Source organism: Ahaetulla prasina, chromosome 3 (assembly GCF_028640845.1).
Source record: "Ahaetulla prasina isolate Xishuangbanna chromosome 3, ASM2864084v1, whole genome shotgun sequence".
NCBI classification, from domain to species: Eukaryota; Metazoa; Chordata; class Lepidosauria; order Squamata; family Colubridae; genus Ahaetulla; species Ahaetulla prasina.
Genome location: NC_080541.1, coordinates 113,582,486 through 113,595,279, shown reverse-complemented (window position 1 = coordinate 113,595,279; position 12,794 = coordinate 113,582,486). Strand labels below are relative to the sequence as shown.

At 41.4% G+C, this 12,794-nt stretch overlaps 1 protein-coding gene across 3 annotated transcripts in view; it reads left to right on the top strand.

Annotated features, from left to right (window-relative positions):
• ALOX5 (arachidonate 5-lipoxygenase) overlaps window positions 1-12,794 on the top strand; it is a 266,743-nt gene that overhangs the window by 191,000 nt on the left and 62,949 nt on the right. For 2 of the 3 annotated variants that reach the window (XM_058176555.1, XM_058176553.1), the window contains exon 11: window positions 7,017-7,138. The exons of the other annotated variant lie outside the window; for it this stretch is intronic. In XM_058176555.1, coding sequence (XP_058032538.1) covers window positions 7,017-7,138 — 122 coding nt within the window. The remainder of the gene's footprint in view (window positions 1-7,016; window positions 7,139-12,794) is intronic. 3 annotated transcript variants of the gene reach the window in all.

Here is a 12,794-nt window from a genome sequence, read left to right as displayed (position 1 = left end):
CATCTAATTTCTATCACTTATCTCTAACCATTGATAAAACCTATTCCGCATTAAATAGTATTCTTTATCTTTTATTTTCAATGTCAATCTATCCATCTCTGCACAGTCCAATATTTTCCAGATTATATTTTCATCTGGTGGGGTATTCTCATTTTTCCAATATTGGAAATATCGCTTCTGTCAATACATGTAACATTAAGTATACAGTTCCTTTGTCATAATTTTCTGGTATTATAACTAACAAAAATATTTCTGGTTTAAAATGTTAAAATGTTGCTTAATCATCTTCTCATGTATGTATTTTCTTGCCTTCACACATGTCCACCCCATATGATAATAAGTACCTGGAGTCTGATTACATTTCCAACATTTGGCAGTGTCAAGGTTCCAGAAAAACCTCTTCTGCATAAAAAAAACTCAGAAGCCATTGTTTTCCAGAGTTCTTTACTAGCATGAGGAAACTGGCACACGATGAGTGAAATTCCAAAACTGAATTTCCAGATTCTTTTCCCAGTTATACAAACCCCAAGAGTCCCACCCCCCTGACCCCTTTGATGGTCACATGGTCCCACGTTCTCCCAGTTCATTCGAATATCTTCTTGCCACTCTTCCTGCAGATGTGAACACCATCCGACCTTGACCGCTTGAAGAATGTTACCATACCCCTCAGCCCCCCCTTCCTCCCCTCAGGGGAAAAATGTGGCAGCGTCTGGAACCCTAAAGTCTAATATGATTTCCAGGCCTGACAGGCTTCCCCCCTTGGAAAAGAAGCTATATCCTAGGAAAGAAAACAAAGAGTCGATAAAGAAGAGTGTCAGTGGTCCACACTGCCCTTCTACCCCCCTTCCTCTCCAAGAGGTTTTTTAGGTTTGTCAGGGAAAGTGTCGTGAAATTGTTTAATCAAATTGTCCGCATTTACTTTCCAACTTTTGACCCAAGTAGATTCAGATAATGGATATTCCTACCAGTGGACTAAATATTGTAATTGACCTCTATATAGTCTAGAGTCAAGGATTTTCTTGATTTCATAGTGGGTTTCACCTTGGATTATCAAGGGTGGTGGGGGAGCGGCAGGTTGAGGTCTCAGACCAGACTGTTTAGCAGGTTTTAATAAGCTGGTATGGAATACTGGGTGTATTTTCCCCAACATTCGAGGGAGCTTGAGTTGGACGGTAACGGGATTAATAATCTTTACAATGGGGAAAGGACCCAAAAATTTTCTGCTGGGTATTCTCAACCTCAGATACTTAGTAGATAAAAAGACTTTATCTCCAATGCGAAAAGGGGGTTGAAGGGAATGGTGTTTGTCAGCTTGGGCTTTGTAATTCCGAGCTGTCACAGCTAAGGCCTTTTTTGTATTCTCCCAACCTTTTTTCAACGAATTCATCCAGTCCGTTAGGGAAACGGAAGTGGGGGGTTGCACAGGGAGTTCAGGCATTGGACGAAGTCCATGCCGGTGGTTACTTGAAAAGGGGTTAACCCCGTGCTGCTGTGTACAGCATTATTATATGCGACTTCTGGAAATGGTAACAAATCTGACCAGTTTTCTTGTTGGTAATTTACATAACACCGTATGTATTGTTCCACCATCGAGTTCAATTTTTCAGCCGCTCCATTGGTCTCTGGATGGAACCCAGAACTAAGTCCTTGAGACGACCCAATGGACCGTAGGAACTCCCTCCAGAACTTGGCTGTGAATTGAACACCCCTGTCGGATATTATCCTTTTAGGAACTCCATGTAGTCTGTAGATGTGTTTGACGAAGAGCTTTGCTAATTTTCTCGCCAATGGCAATCCGCTGCACGCAGTGAAGTGGGCCTGTTTAGAGAACAAGTCTATTACGGTCCATATCACTGTATTTCCTCCACTAGGTGGGAGTTCAACAACAAAATCCATGGCAATCTCTTCCCAGGGTCTGGTGGGTTCGGCTACGGGTTGTAGGAGTCCAGGGGGTTTCCCTGGTCTGGACTTCATGGTGGCGCAGGTAGCACAGCTCCGGACATAGTCTTCGACATCTGATTTCATTTTTGGCCACCAGAATTGTCTTCTAGCCAAGTGGAGAGTCTTTAAAAATCCAAAGTGACCTCCTAGGCGAGAGTCGTGGCTTCTCTGTAGTATAGGCAGCCGCATAACGACGGGTACATAAATCTTGGTTCCTTTCCAGGGTATCCCATCCCTTAAGGTGAGGTGTGGCAAGTTTTCTTTAAACCAAGCATCGTCAGTGAGTGCTGATTTTAATTCCGCTAGTAGTTTATTTGGTGGGATGTTAGTACTATGGCGTGATTGCGGTCGAGTAATTGCTTGGCTGGCCGGTTCGCTATCGGGAATCATCGCATGTATTACCTCTTCGCGTTGGCTGTCAAATTGTGGTTTCCTAGATAGGGCGTCAGCCAGTAGATTTTGGTCGCCGGGGATGTATTTGAGGGTGAAATGGAACCGTTTGAAAAACTGAGCCCATCGAACTTGTTTGGGAGAAAGCTTTCGAGGGGTTTTTAAGTATTCGAGGTTTTTGTGGTCGGTCCACACCTCGAATGGTTCCTTTCCCCCTTCAAGGAAGTGTCTCCAGGAGAGGAGTGCTCAGCGTACTGCAAAAGCTTCCTTTTCCCAAACTGCCCATCTGCGTTCAGTGTCCGTCAGTTTTTTAGACACGTACGCGCAGGGCATTAGATTGTTGTCGGTATTCCATTGTAATAAGACAGCGGCTATTGCTACATCACTTGCATCAGCTTGGACCACAAAAGGTTTATTTGGATCCGGGTGTTGAAGAATTGGTTCCATGGAGAATAGGCGTTTCAGGTGTTCAAAGGAACGTTGGCAGTCCATTGTCCAAGGTAGGGGTTGGGTAGGTTTGGGTTTGGCGGGTAATGGCCCAGTTTTTAGCAATTCTGTTAATGGTAGAGCTACTTCTGCGAAAGAAGGAATGAATTTGCGGTAAAAATTCGCGAATCCCAAGAAACTTTGAAGTTGCTTACGTGTGCGTGGCGGTTGCCAATCCAACACCGCTTTTACTTTTCCTGGGTCCATTTCGATACCTTTGTTTGATATCCGGTAACCTAGGTAGTCTAGGGATTCCTTATGGAATTCGCATTTTGAAAGTTTGACATATAGTTTGGCCGCTAGGAGCTTTTTAAGGACTTGTCTGACCAATTTGATGTGTTCTTCGATATTGTTTGTGTAGATAAGAATATCGTCTAAGTAGACAAGAACTCCATTGTAGAGGTGGGGGTGCAGGGTTTCATTAATTAGTTGCATAAAAACAGCTGGACTCCTTGGAGGCCAAAAGGCATGACACGGTACTGGAAACTGCCCAAGGGGCAGTTGAAAGCCGTTTTCCATTCATCACCTTCCTTGATGCGGACCCGGTAATAGGCTTCCCTTAAATCCAATCTGGTGAAAATTTTGCCTTTTGATAAGTGGTGATAACAAATCGTGATAAGTGATAACAAATCGTGCATAAGTGGTAAAGGGTATGTGTTTTGTATGCAAATTGCATTGATATTTTTGAAGTCAATACACAATCTAAGCGAACCATCTTCACTGGGTCTGCACCGCTGTGGAGGTTGCGGAGGCTGGGGCCCAGCACCCCCCTAACGGGCCCCCTCTGAGCGGAGGAGAGGGTACCGTTAGCAAAAGAAAGTTAGGAGTTTTGGAATAGTGTCAAGGTTCCAGAAAAACCTCTTCTGCATAAAAAAAACTCAGAAGCCATTGTTTTCCAGAGTTCTTTACTAGCATGAGGAAACTGGCACACGATGAGTGAAATTCCAAAACTGAATTTCCGGATTCTTTTCCCAGTTATACAAACCCCAAGAGTCCCACCCCCCTGACCCCTTTGATGGTCACATGGTCCCACGTTCTCCCAGTTCATTCGAATATCTTCTTGCCACTCTTCCTGCAGATGTGAACACCATCCGACCTTGACCGCTTGAAGAATGTTACCACATCCTTCAGCCCCCCTTCCTCCCCTCAGGGGAAAAATGTGGCAGCGTCTGGAACCCTAAAGTCTAATATGGTTTCCAGGCCTGACAGGCAGACATGTTGTTAAACATTTTTGCTAACCTTGACGGTGGCAAATGCCACCTATAAAACATTTTGTAAAGATTTTCTTTATATGCTGTAGCCATTGTCAGTTTATAGTTTCTGTCCCAAAGTTTTTACCATTTACCTTAATTCTATTGTATAGCCAAAGTTTTTTGCCCAGACTATCATTGTTTCTTTTACTTGTTCATCTTCCATTTTAAAATTTAGTAAATAATTATATTTTCCTTATCAATTTTTCATCTGTCCCTAATAACACCTTGTCAAGTATTGTTAGTTCTTTATAAAAACCCCATGTTTTTGCATCTTTCTCGTATCTCAATTGTATTTGCAGCTATGGCCACCAAGCTAAATCCATCCCTTGGTTTTGTAATTCTTGTCTTGTTTTAAAGACAATGTCTTTTGTAAGTTACAATTTTTTCCAAATTAACATTTGGAAGTATCAATGCTTCCATTGTAAAGAGCCAGACTGGTATTTTCATATAATTTTGTGATTTTATTTTTTTCCATACTAAAAATAAAGCATTCCTCACATAGTGTCTTTGAAAATATCTGTGTGCCATGCTCCTTCCATACCAGAGGTGGTATTTGACTGGTTCGGACCGGTTCAGCTGAACCAGTAGTGGCAATTTGATCTGGTTCAATGTTTAATTCCTACTTTGCGTCTCTTCATGCAAAAAGAGGGGAAAAAACCCAACTGATCAAAAGCAGCATTGTGGGAAACAGAACAGGAATGCAGGTCAAACTAGACAATAAAATTGATAAAAGAACACCTATCTACTTTAGAACAGTTCAGATTTCTAGGACCAGATTGTTTACATTCTAGGGTACTGAAGGAGCTGGCATATGTGAACAAAATATTTCAGAGCTCCTGGAGTTACAGGGAAACTGTCAGAGGACTGTAAAATAGGTGATGTGATTCCAGTCTTTAAGAAGGAGGAAACAGTGGATCCAAGAAACTATAAACCAGTTAATGTCTATGGAGATTCTCAGTCATCCAGGTCATGGTTGTCCCAAAGTGCTTTTTTCTGAAGGAGCTTCTTGGATGAGAAATGAAACATCTTTAAAGGAAAACCAGAAAGTCCAGTTGCCTCTTGAAAAATGCACCTTTTGGTATAGACCAAGTAGTTTGACACCAATACCTGGAAAAACCTGGAAAGGTTGAAAGATATATATAATGGAGATGGTTTTTTAAAAAAAATATTGGATTGAAATAACAAAATACTAAATAGCTTTTAAATGAATAGAATGTAATTGTATTAGTATTAATATTTTCCTTTTTCTCCTTTTTTATGGAAAAGGGGAGTTGAGGTTCAAGAAGAGGGAAGGGAGTTTATGTTAATTAGCATATTTTAGTTTATGATTGTTAGATACGATACCTTGTATTTGCTCTGGGAAGTCATGAGGGGAGGGGATGGAGGGAGGGGAAGGGTTAGGGTTGGGGGGAGGGGGTTGTATGGGGGAAAAAATTTTGTAAAACTTTTTCAATAAAAAAAAAGACGCACCTTTCCCCCCAAAAAAAGAGGGTGAAAATCTGGGTGTGTCTTCTGGGATGAATGTAGTCCCGCCCACCCACCAGCCCATACCCTTTGGAGGTTGTTGGCTTACGCATGTCACATTTTCTGGCGGTTCCAGGTGGCAGGGATCCTCACTTTCACTCGGATTTTGATAACGAGCAGCACAGATTTTTTTTATCCGTTTAAAACAAACCCTATCACTCTACATACATTTAACTGGAGTGGGGTGGGGGGTGATTTTCATGGGGTAAGAAGAAGGATTGGTACCGAAAGCTCCATTCCCAAGATGCCCCCATCTTCCTAGCTATAGCCGTAGGCATTGAAAGCCTGGCTTTCTCGCAGCAAGGCCCGATAGAGATGCAGCATTTCAGTCCTCCTGGATGCTGCCATCTCGTAAACACAGTGCCAGGCTTCCCAGCAAGCTCCTGCGCCTTTGCTGCTTCGGTCAGAGTCTGATTCCAGAAGGGCCCAGGGAAGCATGGAGGTAGGGACTTGGTTGACGAAGCTGGCACTGCACAGGAGGTGTAAGGCAAGGCGTGCCACCTGAAAACACTGTTGCCGCGATCTCCACCGCCTGGAACCACCAGAAAATGCAATGCTCTTTTTTTGCCTCCGCACGCCCCGTTTTTGGAATCAAGGAGGAAAATGTTTTCAGGTGGCACCGCCTTGTTCCCCCTGTGTTTGCACCCAAAAACACTTTCCTCCCTGATTTCAAAAATGGGGTGTGTGACAGGTGCCGCCACCCGAAAACACTTTCTTCCCTGATTCCAAAAACGGGGGCGTGTGGAGGCAAAAAAAGAGCATTGCATTTTTGGGCGGTTCCAGGTGGCAGAGATAGCAGCAAAAGTGTTTTCGGGTGGCAGCTTCTTGACTTACACCTCCTGCGCAGCGCCCACTTTGTCAATCTAGTCCCAACGTCTACAATTCCCTGGACTGTTTCCAGAATCAGGCTCCGACCAATGCAGCAAAGGCGCAGGGGGCTTGCCGGGAAGCCCGACACCCTATTTATGAGATGGTAGCGTCCAGGAGGAGTGAAGTGCTACATCTCTATCGGGCCTTGCTGCAAGAAAGCCAGGGAGCGTCTCGAGAGTGGAGCCTTCGGTGCCAAGTCCCTCTTCTGCTCCCATGAAATTCATCCCCCACCCCACCCACTCCAGTTAAATGAGCATAGGGTTTATTTTAAACGGATAAAAAAATCTGTGCTACTCGTTATCAAAATTTGAGTGGAAGTGAAGATGCTGCTGATCCTGATGCTGGTAGGCAGAGGCAGAATTCTTTTTTTCTTGTTTCTCCCCCCCCCCCCAAAAAAAAAATATTAATGCACATCTTATAGTCCAGTGCGTCTTATAGTCTGAAAAATACGGTATATATGTTTTCACACATAGATGAAAGTTATTAATTGGGGAGGGTTGAAAATTAAAGTGATAGTATACATTTTCATTAATTTTTTTATATTTTCTGAAGTTTTGTGACAGATATTATTAATATATATTATGGAAGTGAAGAAGCAGTGTGTGAAGACTTGGAACTCAAGGCTTTTGTGAAGGACATCTTTGTCTATGGGATGAGGAGCAACAAGGATGCAGGTGATGTACAACTTCTGTTGTAGTTCAGTTCTGGTTTTTTTCCAGTGCACAGCTGATGTGATAGAACTTTCCTTCTTTTGACCAATTCTTATTTCTTTAATACATTTCAAACAAACAAACAAATCTCTTCCTTTTCTGACAAAAATGGAAACCTAGGAAAAAATTAAAAATATTTTTTAAAAAAATATTAAGAATATTCCATTGGTAACAGTGAAATAGGAACAATGAGTGAAAGTCTCCACAACAGTGACCTCCAGGTGGGTTCAGGCAATGATAAATACATCACTACAGGAAGGGATTTTCCAGGATCTTTTAGAAGCTTTGATTTGCCCCCTCCACAAAAAAATAACATTTGATCCTACTTGCTTGGACAACTTTCACAAGTTAATCATCTTCTCTTGGCAGCTTCAGAGGGTTCTGGGTGAAATGGATTATCTGGACTCTTTCCAGTCTGGTTTCAGGCCTGATTATGGGACAGAGACAGCATTGGTCACACTTGAAGATGATTCTGGTGTAGCAGAGTGGGGATAGTGCATCCATCCTTGCTCTCTTTATCGCTTTTGATATTGTTAGAGTTTGCAGCAATCCAACCAGCACACTAAATAATTCAGCAGGATTCATGTATAAAAGAAACTTCTCTATATACAGTAATATAAAGCATGATGCATGTATGCAATACCCATGCAGCAGAAGCCAGAACCAGAACTCAGAATCGAGAAGTATAGAATCCATATAATTATGTATATAATGCAAGGACAAACCAACTCTTTAATATATACATATATATATATGTATATATATATCTGTATATGTATATTTCAGTCAAGCTAAGCCACACCAAGGCTCCGAGCTGTCTTCCCTGGCTCACAACAGATCCTGTTTCTTAGTCACCAAATAGTTCCCATTGGCTAACGTTGTTATGGCTATCCCAGCTCATAATTTCTTACACACTGACAGACATCATCAACCAAGGTATCCTTTTGGGCCAGCTGCAGGATCTGCTGATGGGTGGCACAGTTTTGTGCAGGTTCAGCTCTTCTCCAAGACTGGTTCTGATTGGGATTAATAGGGATCAAAAGTTCCAGCTCATAGCCATTTACCGCTGGGTAAACTATTCTGCCAGCATGGGATGAGGCATCATCAGTATGCTTTATACTGTATTTCTATCCCAGGTGACCTAAATGTTGTTATTGCTTTCTTGTGGTGGCTGAAGACTTGCGGGGTCTGGATGGGGGAATTGCAAGTTTGCTTCTGAATCCAGTTCAAGGTATTAGTTATTACCTTTAAAGTCTTTTATGACATGGATCCAGACTACCTGGGGAACTGTCTCAGCCCAATGGTATTGGCTTACCCTATTTGTTCTGGTAGAAGGAGCATGCTGCAAACCCTGTAGATCAAAGAATTCTGGTGGGCAAGGCCCAGAAGAAAGGCTTTTTCTGCTGTGGCTACCATCCTTGTGGCCTTCCGAAACAGCCTCAAAACCTGGCTCTGCCAAATGCCCTGGAAGCATTCCATGCTGGAGGTGGTTAGTAGACCAGAAAGAAGATCCCATTCCCACCCCATTGTGTTCTGGTTTTTCAGGTATTTAATCTGTATAAATTTTCATATTTAATGTTTCAATGTTTTAATATTTCAATTTTTAAATTCTGTAATGTTATAAGTTGCCCAGAGTCACCTGACCATGAGATGGGTGACATATAAATTTAATTAATAAATAATAATAAAAGGTTGATGTAAAAATGTTATCTACTATATTAGAAGGAGACCAGTAGAATCTTTTCTGACTAACAAAAGTGCATGCTTTTTAATAAGATCTGTTATTCAGAAAATATACTACCAGACTCCTTCTAACCCATAAATCAATACAGTTCTCCTCTTGCAGTAAAATATATTCAGAACATAGAATGTAAAACATGGAATAAGAGGGTTGGAAGGGATTTTGAACCTCTTCTGGTCCAACTCCCTTCTTCTTTTTTTACAAGTTTTACAATTTTTTTTATTTTTTACAAACATCAATGCGTGAACAGTATGGCACCTGGGTGTCATATATTCTAATACAAATAAAACTAATAGAATTAATCATGGTTATTACAGTCAATCAACATATATTTCTAAATAGCCTCTGGTGGCTCAACAGGCTAATGCAGTCTGTTATTAACAGCAGCTGCTTGCAATTACTGCAGGTTCAAGTCCCACCAGGCCCAAGGTTGACTCAGCCTTCCATCCTTTATAAGGTAGGTAAAATGAGGACCCAGATTATTGGGGGCAATAAGTTGACTTTGTATATAATATACAAATGGATGAAGACTATTGCTTGACATAATGTAAGCCGCCCTGAGTCTTCGGAGAAGGGCGGGATATAAATGCAAATAAAAAAATAAAATAAAATAAAATAATAATAATGTACATTTATATTAAATTGCAATCTGTCATTATTTAATTATTACATGTTTTCTCTTATTATTACTTTTATTTTATTATATAAAAGTGTATACACTAATATTCTTCCTTCTCTTGCTCCTATTACTTATTCTAACTTTCATATCACCCTTCGTTAAAAGACATTTTCTTTCTATCCTACCTAACTTCTAGTCATGTCATCTACCTAAAAAAAAGAAAAGAAAGAGAGAGAAGAGGAAAGGAAAGGCAAATCAGAACAACAAAAAAGAAAAATCATCTATCCATCTTCTTACAGCCCGCTTCAATACTTTAATTGCTATGCTTTTTTTGACTTGCCTCTCAAAATTCCTCTCTTGAATCTTTAACTATTTCTCCTACCTCTACCCTCTTCCACTGCCTACTTTCCAAAATTTCTGCTCAGGCCCCTATCTCCCTTCCAACTTTCTTAGTATATTTTCCCCCAATTTAATTCGTCAGTCACTGTTATTTTCATTGTTGTCTCCTCTTTGTCTTCTTCTTCCTTCATTTCTTCTGTTGACTCCTCCCTTTCCTTGGTCTTTACTCATCATCCCACATATGGTATTCTCCATTTTTTCCATAGTCACTTTAAATCCTTTCTCCATGATGTCTTTTGTGTTTTGAAAAAGTAATGCCATCTCCTTCGAAATTCCACACATTTCTTCCTTATACAGCATTTTATTTTGTTTTTCAAAATTCAATTTTTGTTCAGCAGTCCAAGAACTATTTATTCAGTCCTTAAATTGCCCTTTAAGGAATGCACTAATCACAATTCTTTATATACCATAAGTAAACAATCAGTTCCATTTACATAGTCCCAGAGGTTATCAAAAACCCCTTTACAAGTTCAATCTTCTAACATAACATTCAGGGGTCCCTTTAATTAGATAGTTTCCTTATTTTCATATTTGGGTCTTCAATAGTCATGGGGTAGTTAAAAATAATCCAGTAGATATTTTCACAGTCCTTCATATGGGTATTCCCAGACTTGTAATTTTTTCATTCGTCAGCAGGTGGCACTCTCAACTTAAATTTCAGTATTTGTCAGGCGTGCCTCCTTTCAAAACTCAAGAAAGGAAAACTCCAATTCTATGTTTGTAGAGAAAAGGTACTTTTACTGAGTTTGAAATGATAGCAATGAAAGAAAAGCAAGATCTGAAGCAAAAAGCGTGAAAATTACATATTGAAAGTATCCCCAAATCCCTCCCCCAAGGACCCAGGGTCTAATCCCCAGTCATATCTTCGGGTGTTTTCGCTCATCTGGTATTCCGGAACAGGCATAAACAAGTCCATACAGCTGCACAGTAGAACATGGGAACAAACCTCCCTTTTAGTTCACACAGGGCATCTCTCTCCAGCTCACATCCCCCTCCCAAATGCCAGTCCCCCCCCCCACTATGGCAGCCAAAAGCAAGCAAGCATCATAGAGGCTGACATTCGGCCCTCCTGCAATAAAAGTGTTAACCCTGAGGAAAACACAAGACAAAAGAAACAAGATTAGAAACAACATAACAACCAAGAGATACAAGAGATTTTACAATAAGAAGACTAAGGCTTATCAGGTTATTTAGTGTGAAACAGTGGTAAAAGTTTTGGTACTCTGACATCTCGCTCATTCACCCATTCAGATTGAGAAGGAGGAAAATGTTTCCAGGCAACCAAATACTGTACTTTTTCCCTATGTTTCCTAGAATTTAGGATCTCTTTGACCTCAAAGTGCTGCTCTCTTTCTATGAGCAGGAGCACAGGACGGGTAGGTTGATCCGGTCAGAGAGAAGAGGTATGTTCAGGTTTCAATATGCTAACATGAAACACAGAGTGAATTCTTCTAAGGATTTTTGGTAATTCTAGCTATACCATGACCGGGTTGACAATCCTGACAATAGGGAAAGGACCCCCATACTTAAGCCCCAATTTCTTTTACTTCTGGGTAGTCTGTAAGAGAGTGCATCCATTCTCGGGTAGCTCAATGATAAAGTCCATGGATATTTCCTTCCACCAACCATTAGGAAGTCCAGGCAGCTTTCCAGGTGGCCTCTTTGTGGAAGCGCACACAGGACAATTAGCGACTTAGGCTTCTATATTCTTTTTCAAAGATGGCCACCAGAACTGCCATTTAACTAAATATAAAGTGTTGACAAACCCAAAGTGACCAGCAGCTTTTGAGTCATGGGCCTGCTGTAATATAGTCCCCCGAAAACTGACAGGGACATACAACTTAGCGCCCACCCATGCTAGACCATCATGAATAGTGCACTTGTTTGAGTGAGATAAGAACCAGTCATCAGTTTTAAGCGCTCCTTTCAGTTGCTCTCATAAATCGGTGGGAAGATCGAGGTTCGCCTTCCTCTGGGCTGTGATGACCACCGGGGCAGCCAGTTGCTTGGAGGGAATCACTGGGCAGATCTCTTCTGGCCAGGTGCTATTATACTGGAGTAATCTAGATAGACCATCCACCATAAAGTTCTTTCCCCGAGGAAGGTAGCATAAAGAGAAATTAAAACAATTTAAGTGTTGAGCCCAATGGACTTGCTTAGGTGACAATTTCCGGGGCATTTTTAAGGCCTCTAGGTTTTTATGGTCAGTCCATACCTCAAAAGGGTGTTTCGCCCCTTTGAGGAAATGCCTCCAAGTTAGCAAGGTCCATCGGACTGCAAACGCCTCTTTCTCCCATATTGCCGATCTCTGTTTGGTTTCAGTTAATTTCTGGGAGGTGTAGGCACAGAGTTGTAAAATCCCAGCATCATTAGCTTGTAGTAGTACCGCCCCCACAGTCACGTAACTGACATCAGCCTGGACTATGAAGGGGACCTCCTTGTTGGGATGTTTAAGGAAGAGTTCAGCTGCAAACAACCATTTCAGTTTCTCAAATGCTGCTTGGCACTCCATGGTCCACTCAAGGGGATGGCTAGGCTTTGGTTTAGCTTCTCCCTTTGTTTTTAAGAGGTTACTAATAAGTAACACAATTTTTGCAAAGGCGAATATGTATTGTTGATAAAAGTTAGCAAAGCCTAGGAAACTTTGTAGCTGCTTATGGGTGCAGGGAGGCACTGACTCCATGACCACCTGGACTTTCTCTGGGTCCATTTCTATCCCCTCATGCAATATGCGATAACCCAAATAGTCAATTTTAGTTTGGTAAAATTTGCATTTTGACAATTTGGCATATAATTCAGCAGCCCTGAGTTTTTTCAGGACTGACCGCACAAACGTTCATGTTCAATCATGGTTTCAGTAT